We start from the raw sequence: 22982 nt of genomic DNA on the forward strand, positions 1-22982 counted from the left end.
GGCCGCTTGCCTGTGTTGTCTTCAGTGGCGATTCAACGTGGTGCCACCTGAAGCTCTGACATGGAGACGGAGCCGTGGCAGGGCAGGACCTAAGCGTACTCAGCCTCACCCCTCTGGGCTGTCAGGCTCCTGGGTCCTCGGCTGCAAGGCTGACGTCACATGCCTATGTTGTAACCCCATGAGCTCATGCCATGGGGAAGCTGCTACTGTCAGGAAGAGACCTCCCAACCCTCTCCTACTCACTGATTCTGGGCAGGAAACCAGGCTGTGTGGCAAGACAAGCCTTGGAGACTGCTCTTACTGCAGGTGAAGGACAGAAAGGGGATGGAAGCTAAAGTCCAGCAGTGCCCACCCCTCCTAGACACGTCATGTCTTTGAGAGCATCTTTGAACAAGGCTCTTTGGTATGTGGTCCTGAGGAAGGACAGCATTTGCCTGGCGGAAGAGGATGTTTAAACCTTCCACCTCTCTCCTTAATCTGTCAGTTAAGATCCCAGAGCATCTGGGTCTGTTCAGTAACATCTGCTAAAGGCCATGCAGGAGACCAAGTGGAAAGCCTCAGGTGTCCACTCAGAAAGTAAAAGAGAGCCGGCGGTGGTGGCTCATGCATGTAATCCCAGCACTCTAGGAAGCAGAAGCAGGCAGATTTCTGAGTTCGAGGACAGCCTGGTCTCCAGAGTGAGTTCCAGGACAGCCAGGAATATACAGAGAAACCCTGTCTTGAAAAAAAACAAAGAAAGAAAGAAAGAGAGAGAGGGGGGGAGAGGGAGGGAGGGAGGGAGGGAGGGAGGAAAAGAAAAAATAAAGTAAAAGAGCTTTCTAGTACCTCAAGGACAGCACCTTTCAAACAGAGGCCTCAGGCTCACCTCCCAAAGGCATACTTCCTTTTTTGGTAATGGCCAACTCATATAAAAACATGAGAGCCAGGTATGTGGTGGCTCATACCTGTAATGCAAGCACTCGGGATGTGGAGACAAGCCTGCAGGACTCTGAGGCCAGCCTCAGCTACAGGAGACCTTTACCTGAAACAAGCAAGCCCCACAAGACAGGCTCGCACTAGGTTAGCCGTATCACCTTTCCTAGTTCAGTCAAGAAATGGTCCGCAGTCAAGGTCACTAGATTCTTCCTCTCTATGGAGGACAGTTGCGCACGTCTTGATATCCCTAGGGGGAAAAGAAGGAAACTATGTTGTAGTTGAGAAATTCCCAGCCATTCACCCCAAGTTAAATTTCACTGAAGCATGACATGACCCGCATCCTCATCTCTCTCCTAGTGGCCATCTCTGTCTTGTTTCATTACTTGCTTTTCCCACAGAGCCCATTCCTACCCAGGGACTGGGTGTGGGGACAGAAGATCCTGGTCTAAGTGCCAGCTCTGCCCCTTCATGGGCATGTAACATTCATGGACATTGACCATCTGGTATACAAACTCAGGTTCACGCTGCCTTACACACCCATTTAGGGCTAGACAGATAAGCCAGGAGCAAGGCAGGAAGGTGTGGGGGGCAGCAGCTGGTGGCCAAGCCTAAGCCCAGCTGCCAGCAAACAGGAGAGCCACCCGGAGCAGAGTGTCCTTGTAGTCTCATCCCTGCGGGAGGGACGTTGGCTGCCAGCTGATCATCACCATCTTGATTGCCATCTTGATTTTAATAACATCTTATGTAAAAAAACAAAAACAAACAAACAAAAAAACAAAAAAACAGTATCGTCCCCTTCCTCCAGTATCAGTGGGGTTTCTGTTGATTCAGAGAATGGTCTTAACGTTCTGGGGTTACTCTGGTTCACTAGTAGACCTGACCTGTTGGGTACAGCCCCAATGGTTAGTGGTGCCGTGTCTCAAAGGTCTGGAGAAACTTGCTTTCTTCCATTCCCTGCACCCCTATAATACATATGCAGCTTAATATATAGAAATGATGTTGCCTTTGTCACAGGCAAGCTATGACTACAGGGACCTCACATAGCCCCTGGCAGTGTAATGGAAATGAATGAATGAATGAATGAATGAGTGAATTGGGTTGCCTTTTCACATAGGAACTCCAGTCATAGTGGTAGCCTAAGGAATTTTGTTAATCCGGATCTCCACATGCTTTTCCACAGTCATATACACGCTCTTTTATATAATTTCTACACCAGTGGCTTTGTTCTGTGCCCACTGAACTGAGGATTTATGCTTGTCTATGGTTAAGGTGATACTGTTGGATAGGAATCCACTATGAATTATCTGCCCAGGAGGATGTAAATACTACCTAAGTAGGGGCATTAGAGGTAGGATACAAATTATATGATTCCCAGAAAAATGCTGTAACCCTTTTTTTTTCTGCTGTATTCAAGGGAAAAGCCTGGACTCTTGAATGTTTGAAGCACCAAATAGATAGATAGATAGATAGATAGATAGATAGATAGATAGATAGATAGATAGATAGATAGATAGATAGATAAAATAAAGGAAAGGTGCTTTTTAAAAAAAAATGAATGAATGGATTTGTTTTGTTTTCCTAACTAAACATAGATTCACTTACATATCTTGAAATTCCACCTCATAATCTTAATTTTTTCCCCCAGAAAGTAAGGTGACTGGATAGAATATCCTGGGCTATTCCCTCTCCTCTGTGATAGCATGTGATAGATAGGTTATTTCTCTGCTGATGAAATGAGCCAGTTCAAACCAGATTCGATTATATATAGGCAGGATTATTAGGAAGCTACTCTCGGGTGAGTTCACTGGCCCCAAAGACAGAGACATAGAGACAGACAGACAGAGGACAAAATATCTGGATTATATAGGAAGAGCTTCTAGGGGAAGGGCAGCTCAGCCTCTGGGCTGGAAAATTCAAGGCTGCTGGCTGGGTGTGCCAATAAGGACTAAGGGGTGGATACTGGGAGAACCCTGAGGCCAGGTCTGCTTTGATATGTAAAATATGCACCTCAGTCTCTTGTCCTGGTGTCATAAGTCTAACATCGTGGTCATCCAGGACCCAGAAGTAGCTGAAGAGAAGGTTTTTCCCCAGGGGACCTGAATGGCTGGGGAATGCTGGCCAAAGCCGGGCTGGTTGGAAAACCGTTGCCTGTCCTAGGTTATCATTAATCACCCTGTCTGAGATGCACTCTCTACTCAGCCCCTTGCTCATCCTATACCCAGCAGGATATAAACAGATCACCAATGGGAACCCAGATGGGTAAAGTCGTCTCTGCAGGGTCACACAGCTGGACCAAAGCTGCTGGGCCACACAGTTCAGCCTCAAGTGGCCGGGCACAGCCAGATACCCTTGCAAGGGGGTGGGAGTTGCCCAGGCACCTGCACCCAGCCCTCTGGGTTGGGAGCCTGCAGCCTGTATCATCTGGCTGCCTCATCTCCCTAGTGTATGGAATTAGTCACTTTTTTAAAAAGGCAGAAGAGGCCCCATGGGGTACGGAGGAGAGCCTGAAAGAGGATCTCCTAGGTAATGCTGGCTGGCTAATGCATAAATCAGCAGGCCTCTAGCTTTAATGCTCAAAGCTGTGGGTAGCCAGCATGACTCCCAGGTGACCACCTCAAGTGCTAGCGTGTCCATATGACAGAAGGTGGGGCAGGGAGTATACAGCCCTGGTGAAGAATTTATCTGAAATATATGATAAGTATCTCTACTACCATAAACACTCGAGACACCAAAGCATAGTCCTTGGAGGCCAGCTCTGGTGGGAGAGAGAGGAGTCTAAGGGCAGGAGGGTAGAGGAGCCATCCGAACCACCAGGCCGACCAGCTTCCACACCCAGGTGACTCAGGCCCTGAGCTTCACCCGGTGACAATTAGACAGGAGAATGTCTGCTCTGACATCCCGTAAGCCCCACGCTCTTTCTCACTGCTGTGCACTCTTTTCTGTTAATCCTCTCTCAGGTAATAGAGAGCTCTTGCCCAGCAGGGGAGGGGCCCCTCCTTTGCATTCTTGGAAAAGGTTTTCCTTAAAAGCCTAATGCAGTCTGTATCAGAAGCTAGGTGAGAATCTTCCCCCCCCCCCCAAAAAAAAGGTCTGTTCAAGGAACGTTCCAAGCCAGTAAATTGTGTTAACCAAATATGCAGTACAAAAGGTCTCTGAGGGAACACCGCGAGAAAACTGGGGAGCCAGAGGAGAGCTGGCTGAGGCCTGTTTGTCTGTAGTTGATAAGAAGACACAGGAAGTAAACAGTCAGAAAGCAACTGTTAGCAAGGTTAAGAGATCAGAATGGGAAGTGAGTGCCTTCTGCCTGGGCGTCACTCCCTCCTGTCTTAAAGCAGAACTGGCCCAAGTCTTGCACTTTGCTTGACCTGAAGGCGTGCCTGTGTTCTGGAGTCTACAGACCGGCCCCCTCCAGTGTGGGGACAGTGCCCTGCCAAGGGTAGTCCAAGGACTGGCATGGAGACTCTTCATGGATAACAGCTAGATAAATCACGGCTCTGGATGTCAGAAGAGAAACGGCTGCCCAGCATAGGGAAATGCATATCCAGTGTCACAGCCATCAGGGGGAGACTCCAGGAGGGGAGCCTTTTATGTTGGAGCCCCTGCTGGCTGCCATATGGGGGACATAACTGAGGGACAGCCTGGCAAAGCATGCAGCCGGCTCCACCCTGACCTGTCTTACCTGAGTTTTGTCAGGTAAAACTTTGTCCTGGCATTGGAAATGTGGCATTGACATCCCGCTGCAATGCAGTATCGCACTCAAGCATACGGGAGAGGGGTTTGGACTTTGATTCTGGAAATCAAGGGAGACCGCTAGGAGGAAGGGAGTGTCTTGATAAATTCCTGGGGCAGCGATATTAGTGTTTCGGTCTCCTCAGTGCCATAGCAACAACTTTGTGCCTGTCCCAGGAGGCCATATGCAGTGGTGTAAAGCCCTTAGCTTCCATAAGTGAAGAGACAGCCTGTGCTGCCCTCTAAATACAATTCCCAGAAGACCTCCTGGAGTTAGCTGACACCATGTCCAAGTTCAAGAATATCAGGGTGAAAGAGAAGTGGAGAGGGATTTGGCGCGGCCTTCTCCGTGGCTGGAAACTGTGTGTCAGCACCATTCAGTGCACCTCCCAGCCAGCCGGCCAGCCAGGCTCTTACCCCACCCGCTGTGCTCGAGCTTGGTTCCTGTCGGTGGCAGCTGCACAAAACATTTGCTGAGCTTACGTTTCCCTACCTAACTTCATAACAAGTTCTGTCCTCTGGTGTCCTTCCTGTGCATTTCATGGACACCTTTCTGGTATTGGGAAGCATACATGTGTCTCTAGCATACTCTGGATTCTCCCCAGTCCGTATGTTACAGAATTGCCGACAGAAAGATGATGGAGCAGAGGCATCATCTGCCCTAAAGGATCTGAGATGCTGAAGGGGAGCACAGGGAGTGGGGCCCCCTGACTGGTCTTCCAGGCTGCAGAGGGTCAGGGTTATTACCAGCAAAGGCTGGATAGAGCCATGGAGAATGTGTTCACCACCCAAGAGAGCACATGCTTATATGCCTACAATAAACCTTTTCATACACATCACCCAACAAGATGGATCTAATAAGCTAAAAGAAAAAATATGTATACCGAGCCAGTCTCCCATTTTTTCATCCATCACATACTCCACTGGGCTGCTGCCCATCCAGGCTCTATCTGTAACCCCTTTGCCCTAACTCATACATTCACTCCTGATAGTTCTAAATACCAACCTTGTCTGATATAACCACTTGGTAGTATCATATTGCTACCACAGTATACAACCATATATACAAATACATATACAAAGTTGATAGAGAGGTATAAAACTCAGCCTGTAAAATACCCTGAAATGGACTGTGTTTATCAAGTGCACACAGTGGAAATTTATTTAAGAACTGTCTTTTTACAGTGAATGCCTACAGAGACCATGGAGAAGGGGAAGGACTTGGTTGGGTACCACCTTTCAAAGTGATATCAGAAGAGACTCAGGTTTATGAGAATTTAGAGATTAGGATAGGTTATTTGGAGAGGATGGGGGAGTCTGGAAAGTCTGATAGATGAACTCTGGCGTGCATTCTTCAGAGATGGTACCATCCCTGCAAACCACTTTCAAGTCAGCAGGTGCAGACCAGCTCTTCAGTTCCTTGAGAACTGTGGGCAGGAGTCGTAGCCTGCCCTCAGAATATCTACAAAGCAGTGATCCTGAACAAAGCTTATCTTGAGCTTTCTGTTCTGTAAACCCAGCCGAAGGAGCTCAGAGAGCATACCATGGTACAGGAAACAGCTATTAGCTGTGTGTGTACTTGTATGTGAGTTCACATGTGTTGAGATAGGGTCTCACTATGTAGCCCTAGCTGGCCTCGAACTCATAGATATCTTCCTGTCTCTGCCTCCCAAGCACGTGTGCTACCGTACCTAGCTATGTGTCTTTGTGCATGCTCAAAGGTAAATGAATGGTAGGACTTTTCCCTGGTTGGAGGAAAAGATTTTAGAAACTTAGTTATCAAATCAAGCTTTCAAGCAAACAAGAAAACACTAGATTTGGTCAAACACGTCAAAGTTGAAAACTCACAGAATCTAGAAAGAATCAAAACCACTGAAAATTGCCAAGGTCTCCATCTCTAACTACAGGAATATTCTGGTTAGCTCTTAGCTGGTGGAAACTGCAAGGGAAGCTGCGTGGGCAGCGGGTCAGAAGCCAGCTTGGATGCTGGATTCCGGAAAAGGGTGACTTTTGCCAGATTGTCTCTTATTAACAGTTTCAAAAGGGGCCAGCCCTGCCTTGCCTGGCACAGGCCGCTGGCCTACCTCCTTCTCCTCCCCGACCTCTGGTTTGCTCAACGTGGCAGCCTCAGGTGCCCAGGACCCAGGCGTGTCACTCCCAGGAGTGAACTCTGCCTTCTCACAGTCCCCATGGTTGCCCAGGGGACGCTCCACCTGTGGCCCCAGACTGGCTTGAGAGGATGATTCTGCAGCTGGCTGTGGGTGAAAATTTCATCAGAAATGGGTGCGGTTCTCTCTGCTGGCACGAGCTGGTCTTTGTTGTGCTATATCATCCAAGAACAACTATTAACTAAGTCTAGGAAGGATAGCCGGTCATCACAGCCCAGCCGAAGATTATATAATGTGGCTGTTTCAGTAATGTCATTCTGAGCCCACAAGCAGCCAGACTACCACCTGAACTTGTAATCAACTTGGACAAGCCCTGGTCAAAGAGAAAACAGCATCTCCAAAACCTTAATCCCACAGAAAGGAAGCCATTTAGGTAGGAGTCTTGATACCTAGATTACAGCATTGCCTCAGTGTGAGGCAGATGACCTAGAGCAAATGACTTTATTGATTTATAATGCTTTTATACAGTACCATCCATTTTAGGGGACACATTCACAGCTACTTGATCCTTATTGTCACCAAGTGCAATAGCTAGTGAGCTCTTTTAAAAAAAGAAAAGAAAAAGAAAAAGAAAGGAAATCCTGAGCTAAATGAGCTGACTCATTCTGCCCTGTGTGGATGGAGAAGGTCACACCTCTAACTCTGCTTAGCTTTTGATCCAAGCCTCTGCTCTTTCTACAGTCACAAATCTGTAACAGGCACCGTCTGTGTGGTTTAGGTTGACTGGATTCTCATTGGTAGCTTATTTGAGGTAGCAATGAAATTCCAGGTAGAAGATCTCTTTTTTTTTTTTTCCAGTTACTAAACTTTTTTTTTTTTTGAGAAATTTTAGGTTTACAGAGAAATGGAGCAGGAAGAACATCTTCCCATATATCAGTTCTCACCTTCTCCCTTTCCTTTCCTCCCTTCCTTCTTTCTTGTCTCCAGTTAACCCAGTTGAAAGTGTGCCTTACTGAGGATGTGCTATAGCTAGGTACAGACAGATCAGCAGCAGCAGACACACAGATACTGTGACGCTGTTGTGAAACTCATGGTTGGTGTTGGTAGGGGTGCTCTTGGTGTTTGATACACATCCAGTGTTTTCTGACAAACCCGTGGTTTGTAACTACGGAATCACACAGAATAGCTTCACTGCCCTAAAAGCCTCTGGGCCTCATGCGCCCCTCCCCTCTGAGCCTGTGGCCTCCACTGATTTTACCAAGTTGGAATATACTTTCTAGGGTTTTCTAATGTGTAAATTTGAAAGTCACAGAGCACAGCGAGCAAACGCACTCTAAAGAATGCTCACTTTCTTCTTCAGCGTAAATGACCCAGCCTTGCTCACCAAAGGGACACTTGATTCCAAGTCTACCGTGCACCCTACATGTCTGCTTTGTCAAAATGAAGTATTGCCACCGTCCGGCTCTCTCCTTCTCTAAGCATTCTGAGGAGTTGAAAACTGAACCGCAGTGTATTTCCTGGCCACTCTGTTTCTAGTGTGTGCCAAAAGACGGTAGTTGCAGCTACCGCCAGAGTTGAAAAGATAGTCTTGACATCTAGACTCTTCCCAGAGGGTTTAGTAACTTGGGAGCAAAGTAACTTGGGAGTTCCATTTTCTAGAGCTTGTCTTTTCTTCCATGACCTGTATGTTTTACCCTTCACTCTATCCCAAAGACCTCAAGTTCCAATCTTTCTATGAACGAACAAAGGGTTTGGTAAGTAGCCTGCTCTCCCTGAGCAGGTTCCCTCTCAAGAGGCCATGGATTCTCTGGAATCTTTCTCAGAACAGCACCTTCACTTGAACCTGAGGGGTGGTGGTGGTGGGGGATACCTGCCTCTCAGCATTGACTACACAGTCTATCCTCTCTTACCCCTGCCTCTGCTCTCCCTCTCCCTGGCTCTGCTCCCAACCCTCCCCTAATCTACCGCCCCACACACACTCTCTCCCTCTTTCCAGTCAAGGACTTGTTGAAGTGGCTGGTCAGTGCCACCCCCGTGTCTAAAACTTGAGTGTTTGCCTTTGCAGGGACTTTTCCAACCTTACCTAGAAAAGAACTAACCAGAACTTTAGCACTTGTGGTTAGCCTGCTTCCGGCTGTGGCTTCAGTTAGTCTGTGTGCTCTGACAGAGGAAGTATTTGCAAGGATGGGAAGTGCCTGACTGGATTGTGGGAGGACCCGGGCAGACGGTGCCTCATAGCATTGGCATGTGAGATGCCAGCAGCAAGCTGAGTGAGAAAGGCAAAAAGAGAGGGATAGAGCAGACCCAGAGGGGCAGATGCCGTGTGACACCCTCCCTGCCCCCCCCCAACACACACACAACTACACACATTCCCCACAGTGTGAGCTCATTTAGAAACAGAATGTCATGGTCAAGAAAGGCTTTTCCAAAAATGCAAGGCAGCAGTATGCTTTTGATCCTGAGAAGACTTCAGAGCAAGAGTCTGCAAACATGGGTGTCTAGGCCTTCACCTGTGGCTAGACTCATGGGTGACAGAACTTGTGGCTAACAAGCTAGTAATGACATTAAAAGCCCCAGAATTCACACACACACACATACACACACACACACACACACACACCTTCACTGTATTGCAATATTCTGAACATTTTCTTTTCAGATAGACTGACCCCTCTTGGTGAGGAGCCTCAGCCCAGCAGGAGCTTATCCTATTGAGCCACATGCAAAAACCACCTGGCAAGAAGAGAAGAGTTTGGCTAGAATTGCTAATTAATTTTAACTACTGAGTAATTGGAGATTTGACCTAACAGCCAGGTGATTCATTAAAATACCGGTGACACCAAGGTTCTCACATTTAAGGATCTGTTATTTCAGTACAGAAAGATTCTGTTCCAGTAAGCTTGTCTTCTATGCATTAGGATTTTAGCGGGGTTCCTCCCCCACCCCCCAGTTTCACATTTCAAACTTAAAGAGGCAGCGAAGGGGTCATAGCCCAGAAAACCTTCTTTCCTACCTTTTCATGGAAGATCTAAGAAATAGAAAATGAAGGGTTGTCCCCGAGTTAAGAACACATGGCCTTTGATTGTTGTGGATGCTACCTAAGTTTGAAAGAGTAGTCCATAACACTCAGTTTACTATGGTTTAAAGATGCATTAGTTCTGTGGATGGTTTTATGGACTCCTTGAGCAGGGCCTTCATATCTCAGAGTCACAAGTGTCCATATATAGAGCAGGAGAAAAAAAAAAAAACAGAAAGCAGAAAAATTCAGTTAAGGACTCTTAGGTGGAAGAATTGTATGCACATTTTGCATGTGTTCAAAGACCATCGTGGAGTCACTGCTGGAACTGGGGGGAGGGTGGACATCACATGTGCTGCAGAAGACGGTGGAATTATAGCACAATCCCATTGTAATCAGCCATTGTTCAGTCATGTGCTACCATTCCCTAAGTTCAAAGCTGCTGCACACCCATTCATGAATCTTTTGGAATCTTTTAAAGACTTCACTGACGTGGACTCTTTGGAAATCCATCTTCTCTTTTTGTAAAAAGTTTGCTAAGCAGATGAGAACATGGAGCATTAGAGAGCCTGGCCTTAGAGGCACTTCCTCCCAGCTTGGTCTTGGCGCATCTATTTGCAGAGCAGTACTAATTGCAAATGAACCTATGGCTACTCATTATACTTGCCCCACACCTCGTGAGGTGGACTTTCCTCTCTCATATCTCCTTTCTTTTTCTTTCCTTCATTTCCTGACTCACACGTAACTCCTGTCTCCCTATTCCAGACCTTTCCTTAGGCCACTGTATAGCAACAGTCCAAGCTACCTTGCCTGTCTGCCCTCTCCTCCATCTCCAGCCATGCTGGTGATCCATTACACCTGGGCCCTGCTCTACTGAGGACATCCTCGTGCTTGCTCCCTTCAGAGCCTGGTGCTGGCTTCCTTCAGACCTTCTGTGTAGAGGATGCTCGCCAGCTGGCCACTAGGAGTTGCTTCTGACCTTTATATTCCTCTCTGCTGCTCATACGATTAAGCGCAGTCTCCTCTTTCCTACCTAACACCACCATGGTAGGCACCTAGAGATGGAAGACCCACTTCCTACTTTGGTGTCCAAGGCAAACATACCTACTTTTAGAGATCCCCCCATCGATTTGGGTACATGACTTTGTCAGCCAGTCCCAGGACCCAGATGTAGCGACCATATCTGTGTGGCCACTGCACATGCTCAGTGCCACACATGTGGAATAAGGTTTCCTATAGTTTATGTTGACTTTGTGAGACATTTAAAGTGTTTTCCTGCTTACACATACTTGAGCTAAATAACTATAAAATATCCACCCATATACTCTGCTACAGTGATAATACAGTTTGTAAGTACAAATTAATTACTACGATCTTATTTGAAAATGGGTTTTAGTCCTGTTTCCTACCCCCAAGTCAGAACTGCAGTTGGTCACATCTGTGCTGGTGGGATCTGCAACCCCTATCGCATCCCAGCTGATGGTGTATGGTTAGAGCTTGGAAATGACAGTAAGGTTTGGGATCTTTGTTCTCCTTCCCTGGGGTCATTCTACAAATTCAGATGAGGCTGGATATCTGGGCTTTTGTGAGTAAGCTGGCCTCTGAGATCCCCCCATGGATGTGGGTACATGACTTTGTCAGCTAGTCCCCACTATCTGACGCCTTCACAGAAGCTAGTTTACCCTGAGGAGGGAAAGCTCTCTACCTAGCAGCCTCATGCTTCTCTTTTCTCCCTCAGCATTGCATCCCTTGAACTGAGCTGTTTCCTGGGTGGGAACATGGAGCCACATGTCTGAATGACTGACCTGGGCCTGTAGAGTCTCAGCAGCAGCAAGCCATTGGGGCTGTTCCATAGATAACAGACTATGGGCAGAGAATCACTTCGGAGTTTTAGCTAGTAGCTTTGAATCGGGGTGTTTTATGGCTTGGTCTTTTATCTGTCACTCTGATGAGGAATTGACCAAAATGAATGTGGGGAAGTATAAATGTCTATCGTGGAATATAGCAGGGGAGACACTTCCATGTTTTTCTTTCAGAAGAAAAGAAACATTGTAAGCAGTTCATATTTAACTATTTCAGCTCATGGGCATAGCGCCCATGCAGGATCCCTCCACCCTCCCACAAGTACTGACATCAGCGTTGGTCCAGTCACTCCATAGTGGTGGTCCCAGCACTCACCTTAGAGAGGAGTGACCTCCTAGGGATGAACCCCAGGACTCCCCTGCTGTTTTACATTGTGATTTGATCAAATCACAAGTTGGTAAAATGCTTGCCCAGAGCCACAGAAGTGGACGTGGCAGGACATAACTCTAATTCTAATAGTCAAGAGATAGAGGCAGGAGGATCATGAGTTCAAGATCAACTTAGCTACACAGTAAGTTTGAGACCAGCTTGGGATACATGAGCTCATAACCGTCTTCCTCCACCAATACACACACACACACACACACACACACACACACACACACACACACACACACAGATGTGCAAGTACATGGCTTGCCTTCTTTATTTTGAACCAGGTCCATGCATGGCTTCTCATAAAAGATGATTACCTTAACTGAAGACAGTTTAATGGTCTCAACTGATATACCGTATCTAGACTTGGGTCTCTCAAGTATCTGAAGATACTGACACTGCTATTATAAACAATAGAGGCTGGCCATCACAAGTCCACAGTCCAAACCCAGTGAGCCACCAGCACTTGTAAATAATGTTTTATTGGCACACAGCTGCATCTTTTCTTTTACATAATGCCTATAGATATCTTGAAGGGGGCAACAGTAGCTACAGCAGAGACCATTTTGTCTTCACAAAGACAAAAATAGTCTGTATCAGAAAAGACTGGCTCCCAGAGAAACACCGAGAACCCGTAGTAGATCAAAGCAACAATAGTCCATTGTTCCTGCCTACGGGGGTGCTCTGAAAAGTGTGCAGTATGTACTGATAAGATCAAAGCGGTCCAGGTGAGAAGACAGCGGCTAGGTCCAGAATGTGTCAGTTCCCCTGGATGCTGTGCATTCCTACCCCTCTGTTCAGAACCTGGGTATGAGACATGCTATTCAGAAGGGAGGCGTCATGGGAAGAAGGAAATGAGATGAAAGAGGGAAAAGTCCCACTCTGCTAACCAAAGGTGAGAAAGACCGTTGACACGTACAGGCTGAGGCACCGAAAGGATGGAGCTGGGTGGGGCATGTGGCCGAACCACCCTGCCTTGTAGAGTGGGCAGCATCTGTTGCCCACTGAAAGCTGGAGGGAACCCGGGGAGGGGGAATGGGGGATGGTACCTTCCATAAGCTCACAGACTGGAAACGGATTGAGGAGCCCATGCCTCATCTTCAGTCCATTAACAGTCCCTTTACCCAAGCAAATTCACACGTGTCCTTTAAATTGCCAGAACAGGAAGGAACTTAATGCAGGGTTTTTTCCCCCCATGTAATTCCTTTTAAATACAGCACAGTATGAGGCACCTACAGTGGTCAAAGCCTCAGACTGAGAATAGATGGTAACATCAAGGGACGCGTAAAGGGGGTGGGGTTTCAGTTGGGTAAAATGAAATATTCTGGTGTAGGCTATGCAGCAATGTGAATGTATTCAGTGCTCCTGAGTTGTAACTTAAAAATTACTAAAGTTTCTTATGCGTCTTCTGCTCCAATCTGAAGAAAGCATGTCAGTCATGTGATTCAAGACACAGCCAAAGTGGCAGCGTCCACTATTCAGTTAGAAGCTTAAAATGGAAGCCTACATTCCCCTTATGGTCAATTTTACAGAGATTTCCTCTTCTAGGAATTAAGAGTTCCTCAGTGTTGATTCCAGCTTCTCTAGGCTGGGGAAATGGCTCAGTCAATAACGTGCCTTCCACACAAGCATGAGGGACCCGTGTCTGGATCCCAGAGCCCACATAAGAAGTCAGACAAGGTGCCACACACCTGTACTCCCAAAGGAGTGGAGACCCCTGGGGTTTGCTGGCCAGTGAGTCTAGGCAAATTGGAGAGCTCACATGTGAAGGGGTCTTTTTCTCAAAATAATTATGTGGGTCAAGCATAGAAATGTATACCTTTAATCTCAATATTTGTGAGTCAGAAGCAGCCAGAGATCTCTGTGGGCTCAAGGCCAGCCTGATCTACACACTTCTGGGCCAGTCAGTAGTACATAATGAGAACTGTTTCCAAACCAAACCAAAAACCACCAAACAAGCAAAAAACATGGAGACTAAACGAGGAAAGCTCCGATGCCAGCCATGGGAGGATGACGTGAAGAGGTCTTTTCATTTTCTACCCTTAGAAGTAACTCCCTCTGTTTCACTTTGTGAATTCTAGGAAAGGAACCTTGATTGGTTCCCTAGGATGCGAGCCATGTCCCTGGTCAGCAGCGATTCTGAGGGGGAACAGAACGAGCTGAGGAACCTGCAGGAGAAGCTGGAGTCCACCATGAAGCTGGTCACCAATCTTTCTGGCCAGCTGTCAGAACTAAAGGACCAGGTAAAAGGCCAAACCCCTCGGCCAGCCCCCAGCTCACGCCCACTGTCTCCTCCTATCCCAGCTCTGATAGAAAGAGAGGCAGCACTCATGCTGCAGTAATGAAACGTCTCACCTCCATGGAGAGGACTGGGGGTCAGAAGACAGACTCACCCCTCACAGTTGCTGCTTTGGCTGCCCTTACCCTTGGATATGTATGTCACTGTTTCTGCGCCGTGAAGGATGTGGTCTCAGTATGTAAACTACCTCAGTGAAGCACTGGGCAGCAAAATCAACGGGCTGCATAAGGCTGGACCCTTTGAGACTTGACTCACTGAGGGGATGGCGTGTGCTTAGTTCCACTTTAGCTTCTTAGCCCTGTGACTTCTCAAGTGTTCACTAGCGTTTTAAAACCCCACAACCTGAGAGAGACTGCAAGTTTTGGGGTGTGTTTCTAGTCCTCTCAGAAACATAGCCCCTGCCCTACCCCTTGAAGGAAGTTGAAAAGAGATGACAGATTTATACTATACCTAGCTTACTGTCCTCCACCCATAGACCTTCGATGCCTTAAGAACACAGCAGTCACCAGATGGTTGTATAGTGATAGGGGCCACTTTGGGTCAAGGACTTGAACCAGGGATAAGGGACAGCTTCACGGGGACAGCCACATTCTAACAGATACCGCTCAGCATCATATGGGTCTGAAGGCATTTTAATGGGCACCAAAGACACAGCAGTAGGTACCGGACAAGCCTGCCCTGGGGTAAGCAGCAAGGTGTACCCACAGGTGACTTACCACTTTCATGCACTTCAAAACTAGGGAAGAGCTGGCCTGCAATAAACACTTCTCAGAGACCGTTGAAAGAGCATTTTTAATAATTCTGCTTTCAATTATATTTCGTTTCCAGCTGAATTTTGCTCATCTGTGCTCTAAAATACTATTCGGCCTCAAGTTCTTTCCTTTCAAATGCACTAAGATACAAATAAGAAAAGACCAATGAGAACAGGTCTTATCGATGAGAGCTATCTGCAGCCCAGAGCTTGGCAACCACCTGTGATGAGCAATAGCTGAGGAAGATCTAGCCGGATTGCTTTGCTTATTACCTGCCCGTCCTGCTGTGAGACACTTACCAGGTGTTTCACAGGACTGAGCTGACTCATGAATACATCAATGCCTGCATCTGCCTGTCCCTCCAGCCCCTGAGAGACTCGCTGGTGAACTTCACAGCCTAGCAAGCGTTTCTCTCCAGTCTGAGATAGCTGTGGCATCAAGAATCTCAGTCTAATTAGATGTTTTAAATTAGGTACAGAAAGCAATTCTTGGCCTCTGACCCAAGACACTTAAGCACAGGCGCTACCCATGACGCTGGTGCCGCTTTTTCAGAGTGTTCACCTACACTTCATGCCCAGGGTATCAGAACTGCTACTGCTCAGGCCCCCTAGCTCTCCAGTGTCCCTAACCCTCATCTGAGCTGTGACCATTTATCATCCTTGCAAGCTCTGTAGGGGCATGCACTATTGATATCAACAATGAACAACTGGGTGTCTCCCATTTGCCAGAGTTTCTTAAAATACATCGGAAACAAAACTATTAAGTTTTTGAGTGTTCTGTGATGGTAAAATCAAGGCAGCCCTTCCCTTCAGGTTCACCCCCCCCCCACACCCCCCCCTCCCGTGTTGGCTTTGATGTGTTTAGTAGGTTGGTTTGTTCTGTCTTATATTCAGTTTTCTTTCTGTGATAAACTTACATTTATCTTTTGCTTTCTTTTCTTTTCTTTTCTCTTCTCTCCTTCCTTCCTTCCTTCCTTCCTTCCTTCCTTCCTTCCTTCCTTCCTTCCTTCCTTCCTTCCTTTCCTCCTTTCTTTCCTAAAAGGAGAACCTTACTTTTTCTTGGGACTGAAGATACATCCTCTGTCATATGCACACAAAAAAGCCGTGCACAGCTTTTGTAAACTCAGGCTAAGTTAGAGCTATTTCCATTGAGCTAACACTTGACCAACCCTAGACTAAGAGTCACAAAGTCACCTTAGATTCTGGGTGGTTTCGACTGTTCCATTCCCAGCCCTTCTTACATTTTTTTTTCAAGTTTTCAGGTTGGCAGTTGGAACCTCTCTTTAGAAAAAAGCCTCTGAGGGATTCTGAAAATGAACTTTTTTTTTTTTTCTTGGAAAGTGTTCTAGGCTACAAAGAAGCATGGAAAAGCAGTAGCACCTTTTGAAGTTCTTTTGTACCAGGATTGAACTGCTCAAGTTTCAACATGCTAAGAAATACAGGGAGGAAAAAACAAACAAACAAACCACAGTTGCTTTGGGGGCAGGAAAAGGGTTGTTTCATTCAAAAGGAGGTCGACACTGCTCCCTTAATGGGTCGTCTTAACAAACCTTTGCATCATCTCCGAACTAACTTGACTAGGTTTGAATGTTATTAAGTTTGGTGTTAGGAGAATGTTAAACATTTGTAAGCTGTTGTATATCAGAACTTATGGTATCATGTTGCAGATCTGGTTTTAGTCATTGCAAGGATTCCTGCCCACAAAAGGCAACAAAATGGATTAAAACCTAAAATTCCCCACAAATGATTCAAGAACAAGAAACTCTGTCACAGACATTTTTACTACAGCCATGAAAGACGGCCATTCACTGGGAAATCCAAAATATTGCTTCATCCCTTAGTGATGCTGTAGATGTTCTGACTGAGAAACCAGCAATGGAGGACAGTCATTTAAGTATGAATGACTCTAGGGTTCACCCCTTGCTGTACATGAGGTCTTCGGGTGTTGTTTTTCTAAACTATCAACTAGGGGAGGCGTCCTTGTGAGGATATTAGTGAAAACACGACTCTCGGTGTCAGGTGTTCATCCCGCCAAGAACGTTTGCTTACGATTGCTATTCTAAGTACTAAAATGATGCATCTCGTCTCCAAGTTTCCCCTCCCAAGAGATTCTGAATACTAAATGTGATTCTCTTACATCCTCATTCCAAGGAGGAAGACTAATGTAAGAACTTCATAAAATTTTTTTGCATGTTTCCTTTATAATGCAAAAGAGCAATTACTAAGCAAAAGATTAATTTTCTTGAAAATGTGACTGGCTTCCTAAAGGACAGCGCCCCTTAACCTGTTACGCTAGGAATGTAAGATGTGCCTGAACATCTCAATTATATTAGCATGTTGCCTTTTTCATGAGAGCAAGCCAAGACAGACGTCTGCCTTCTAGGACTCCATGTTTAGTAAGAAACATAGAGAAGGAGTGAATGGGGCTCCATCGAGCACACAGGAGGCTGGCCCGACAGTGGCTCCGAGTGAGAACAGAGGGTAGCTTCTGAACCACACGAGGAGGTGGCTTCTGGGCTGGCAGAAAACTCCAGGAGGGGCCTTCCAGCATGAGCAAAGCATGACCGTGCATGGCACGCTCAAGGAACGGCTGCACGTCCGGGTCAACCTGACGCCCCACCACCACACAGGATCCATGCGTTGGCCACACACGGCACTAGATGTCAGGGGCACAAGGGCGAAGAGGGCCGTGCATCTGCCTTCTAGATCTAGCTGCCTCCCCACCAGTCATACAAAGGGCAGTGGTAAGCACCTCACAGTGAGCTTAAGGGAAAGACTGCAGCCATTGCCCCCAAACCTTCTCAGGGTTGTTTATTCAAGGTTCAGAGTCTGAGAAAGAGCTTTTCAGTGAGGTAGTATTTAACGTATTGGCTTGGGGAGGGGGGGAGACCTGTAAGGGTCTGAGCACTACAATATTAATTATTATAACATACAATATTATTTCATATTTAGCAGATACTGTGTTCGGGGCTTGTTTTAGGTTTTTTGGCTTTGTGGTTTTGGCTGTTGTTTTGTTTTTACTATTAAGCATTTGGGGCTTATCATTTAAGTCTGACTGACTCTACAGAACCGTAGGAAGGAATTCTGGTTATTAGACTTTGCTGGCTATTTGGAATCTCAGTAACCAGGATGTTTCTCCAAGTGTAGCCAGAAGCTTTTCAGAGAGTATTAAGGTCTGTTGTGAGCCAGGCTAAGGGGTGAGCCTCTGCCCTGTGCCAGCTTTTCCTCACGTCACCATCACCCATGCAGGGGCCAGTGTTCTGATGCACGGTCTTTGTGACATTGCTGCTGTCTGATTTATATTTATATCTGTATATTGATAGGAGTCAAAAGACAGCACAGAGATAGATGTTCAAGGTAGTTTCTGCATTTGTATAGTATAGCTATAGCTCAGCACTTTTTCAACTGCCCGTCTTCAGCTGAGGGGAGACCCTAAAAACTTTAAATGCTCTACAATGAGGACGTTTTACATGGCTCAGTTCCTCATATATAAATCTGGTGGGGACTTTTATCAGTAGTCAGTTTTGCTTTGGATGTCCATTGGGTACACTATGAGATTAGGGTGGATTATTTCCTGACAAGGTGATGGGAACACATAGTGAGTGGTACCTTACAGTAAGATAGCTAGATAGGCTGTATTGTGCACAGTCTGGAATAGGCAGGAATGAGAGGAAAGCTAAACTAAGTGTCCAGTACCATTGGCCTTGGTTCCTTTTAAGTCAGATTTAGTCCTTAGCTGTTTATGGCTTTTTATTTATTTATTTATTTATTTATTTATTTATTTATTTATTTTGGTTTCGTTTTCTTCCCCCTTTTAACTCCCTTGTAGTTGTTTCGGATAGCCAATTCTTCCAATGGCAGGGTTATATGGCTTCCTCCTGTCTAGGCCGAGGTTATTGCAGATCACACAATCAAATAGCGTGCTACTGTATTCTCAGTTGGAGAAAATCTTCTCCAAGACCTGTCTTCATGTAAGAAAAAGGAAACACAGAAATACATGAAGACATGCTCAAAATGTACATGCCCAGTTCTTCAGAAACAAGCCAGCAACATCTTCAGCACCTAGGAAATCATTAAAAACACATATTCCTAGGCCCCCACAGCAGACCTGATATGTCAAATTCTGTTTTGGTCCCTGTGTCTATATTTTAATGTGCTGGGTGATTTGGAAGCAAAGTCAAATAGGTCTGTATTGGGTACTTGGCATGATTAGGAATTAAGACTTCTCCTATAGCTAACCTATAGCACTATCCTTATTGGTTTATGTAAGAGGGAAGATGATTTGCCAATAAGCTTTAAAGAAACAAATGGAAAGGAAGACCAGGACAATGAAGGAAGGAGTCATTGATGGCTCTAAGTGAAGCCAAAGGCTCACTTGCTAAAAGGCAGAAAGCTTTAAAGGTTATGAGTTTAAGACAAAGATAGCGTAAGCAACTTACTGAGCAGAGAGGAGGCCAGGGTATAGAAAACATTCTCTCTGGTACCAGCAGTTACTGAAAGCATTGCAGAGAAGGTTGTATGGCCAGCTTTGAGCTGCAAGGCCTTAGCAGCTCAGCATGAACCTTTTAGGAAAATACCCTCTCATAGAGGGTGAGTATGCCAAGATTTCTAAATCCATTTAAATATTTGAGATTATCAAGATCTGAATGGATTCCTCACGAGATTGGCTGTCTAGACAGCAGTTGATGTGAGCGACCTATCCGAACTACTTGAGCTACCCTTATTGAACTGTCAGCCATTCAGATGAGCATGTAACTGACGTGTTAAAGTAGCAATGCGCCATGCGAACATCTCCCTCCTCAGATGAACCTGTGAATGTAAAGTTTGAAGGCTGGCTAGAATATCTTCATTCAGTTCCTTACAAAAACCTTCATTTAAAACTTCCAAGTGGAGGTGTGTTCAATCTTTGTACATCTTTTTGTCTAAATTATAATAAAGAAAGCATTTCCATTTGAGCATAAAAACAGCATCTCTTCGTTTAAACAGTAAAGTGCGCTGCTTTGAGAAAGCAAAATATAACCACATTAAACTTGAACCAGAGTACCTGTGCCTAGGTATCAGTTCAGGCAGGAACTGAAACTTAGGCACCCTGGATTTGACACAGTGCTCTCTCTCATTTACATATGTCTGGTCTCATTTACATAGGTCCTTAGCTTTCTACCCTCCAGTCAGGACTTACCTTCATTACATGGACTAATGCTCAAAGTGGCACAAGTTAAATAACCTCTTACATTGACCTAAATGTAAGAGGCTGTCTGATTTTAAAGTCTTTAGGTTTTTACTGTTATACCCTAAACCTCATGCTATTTGCACATAACTTCATCTTATGTATTCATATAGTCTCTTATGTTAGTTAACTTGTGAGCCTCAAGTTCAGAAGTAGTCCTGAGAATGCTGAGAAAACTCTATTGCAGAGAAGTGAGTTGTAAAATACCCAGGAGAGAGCTAGAGTCCCAAAGTGAGAGCTCAGCCCAACAGCCAGAAGAAAATCAAACTCTTACTCTGGGCTTAGAGTGTACTTTTTCATGGGGACCCACACTGAGAAATGCTTCCTCCTGATGTGACCGAAAATCCAGTGCCTGTTAACAGCACTAGTGGCCAGAGCACTGTTTGCTTATATAGCCTAGTTACCCAGTACCTTGCAGGGGTGAGGACCTGTCACCTTTCCTAGAAGAACCAGGTAACTTTTTTCTGACCTCACAGAATCACTGAGCAGAGTGATTCTGCACCAAGACCCCATGAAGATTGTGGACACAAAGTCTCAGACCCAGGGATTCTAAAAACACTGCCCTCCCGGATAATATGATGTTATAGTGAGCTGCCATTTTCCAATGAGTCTCAACATCACTTGGAAATGGTTTCTGGAAATGATCTAGAAGCTATGCTTCATCTGTCTTTTGTTTCTCGATGAAACAAGCAGCAAGCAGTTCTTCTGAATGTCACCCTGCTGTGCTCTCTCCGGCAGCACATATACTAAAACTGGATGTCACCCTGCATGATGAGGCCACAGAATTCCCCATCTGCGAAGGAAGATGCCCTTGTTGAAGCTGTGTGTGTGTGTGTGTGTGTGTGTGACAGTACACTATTTGTAGAAAGTGGGTTTCAGTATAACCCATAACCACAGAGGTAAATCTATGGTTCAGTGTGTGACCTGACGCACAGGAAGTGTCTGAGTGTAATGATGAAACTTTTTAACTTTCCAGATGACAGAACAGAGGAAGCAGAAACAAAGAATCGGCCTTCTAGGACATCCTCCTCACATGAATGTCAACCCACAGCAGCCAGCCTAGCCAAATGAGACGGAGGGACTCTACTCAACCCTTTTTAAATTATTGTCGGTGTGGGTATGGCTCTTGGTTCTGATGCCCACTAAGCTTACATGTGCGCTTAGTACATTTGTAAATACTCGGTTTTCTATTGTATGTATATGACTGCTCTTCTCAGAGGTTTGGACTTTCGTGTTGTAATTAGCTCTGTTGGCATGGTGACTTGTCACTCCTGCCAAAAATATTAAAAATGCCTTTTTTGGAAGGACTACAGAAAGTACCTGATTTGCACTTGAACCAGATTATAGATTTAAAAGTATATGACATGTATTTTGTATTTAAAACTAGAATAGCCAGTATTTATGTTTTTTATAAAACTGTGCAATACAAATTATGCAATCACCATAACTTTGTAACTCCTGAGTGTCCTAAGGGAGTACGCATCTTTGAAGCTGATATGTTAATACTCATGTAATAAATGGTTAAATATCAAATGATGTTGCTGCTGCCAAAATTATATTAATAGCAAGTTTCTGGCCCCCGGGCAATTTTGTACCTTGTAATTATCCTATGGTGATGTTGTTTCTCGTTGCTAATGGCATTAGTGCCCCTGTATCCTAGTGATAACTCCAGGTCTGTGAACCATTCAAACAGCATTCATTTTGAGAAAAGCAACTTTAGTTTCAAGGATAATTTTAAGCTTCAAAATTAATCATTTAAAGTGTTTCTTTAAGAGAGTCATGTTAGAGGCTCACACTTTAGCTTGAAAGGAGTTGATGAAGTAATTTTTTAAAGGGAACTTTTTACATGACATTTGGAATAACAGCATATTGCTGGCCAATCAGTGTCATCTCCCGGGTGAATTTTGATGTCACATTATAGTCAAATGAGTTAACTGATGGTTTCTAGATTTTCTTCATCCGAACCAACATGATGCAGTAGGTAAGAAGTTATTATGCATATATACATGTATACATCCATATAAGACAAAGTAGGAGCTGTCCCCTTAGGATGCATAGCTGTCCCCTTAGGGTCCATAGCTGAACACTGACACTGCTGTTCTTCTGAAAGAGCCACGTTTGGGTTTTATTTCTTTGTCACATGATTTCTTTTTCTGGATGGGTGCAAAGTATAACAGGAAGTGTTTTCTACCTGTTGCCTTGTTTTGTACCTGGGTCTTGTTTTACTGGACCGTCTCTGCACAAAAGTTTAAAAAATGAACCGTAAGCAGAGTTCTGAAGCAAGTCAAGTTTGTAAATGCATACCTAAAAATATTTAATAAATGATGTAGAATACTATGCATGGCTGGCTGGTGGCTTTCATTTGGCATTTCCTTGTGGCTCGAGAGCAACTCCAGGGTTAGACTTTTCTCCCCGTTGGGACTGAGTTAAACTACAGTTAAAAACCAATTTGGTTACCAGATTAATTCAGGAAATGCTGACCTGATTTTAGAAAATAAACAATTGTTTATATTCCAAGAGAAATCAGTAAAACAAATTATCAGAGGGAACTTGATACAGAATTTATTCTCTTCAGGGACTGAGTGGCACGGGCTGTCAGAGGCACCTAGCAGGGCAAGGTCTGGGGTCTCTGTCTAGTGTGGGGACCCCTTGGCTTTCCCAGGGGAAGGAAGTATTACTAATCATTGAAATTTGTTTTG

General features: G+C 45.3%; 1 protein-coding gene across 9 annotated transcripts in view; it reads left to right on the top strand.

Annotated features, from left to right (window-relative positions):
* The window catches only part of Itpr1 (inositol 1,4,5-trisphosphate receptor type 1), a 331083-nt gene extending 308463 nt beyond the window's left edge, over positions 1-22620 (top strand). For all 9 annotated transcript variants that reach the window (XM_052174461.1, XM_052174469.1, XM_052174462.1 and 6 more), the window contains 2 exons: positions 14088-14249; positions 21260-22620. In XM_052174461.1, coding sequence (XP_052030421.1) covers positions 14088-14249; positions 21260-21346 — 249 coding nt within the window. In that variant the 3' untranslated portion in view covers positions 21347-22620. The remainder of the gene's footprint in view (positions 1-14087; positions 14250-21259) is intronic.
* The last annotated feature ends 362 nt before the right edge of the window (positions 22621-22982 follow it).

The sequence above is a fragment of the Apodemus sylvaticus genome, chromosome 2 (genome assembly GCF_947179515.1).
Source record: "Apodemus sylvaticus chromosome 2, mApoSyl1.1, whole genome shotgun sequence".
Lineage (NCBI taxonomy): Eukaryota > Metazoa > Chordata > Mammalia > Rodentia > Muridae > Apodemus > Apodemus sylvaticus.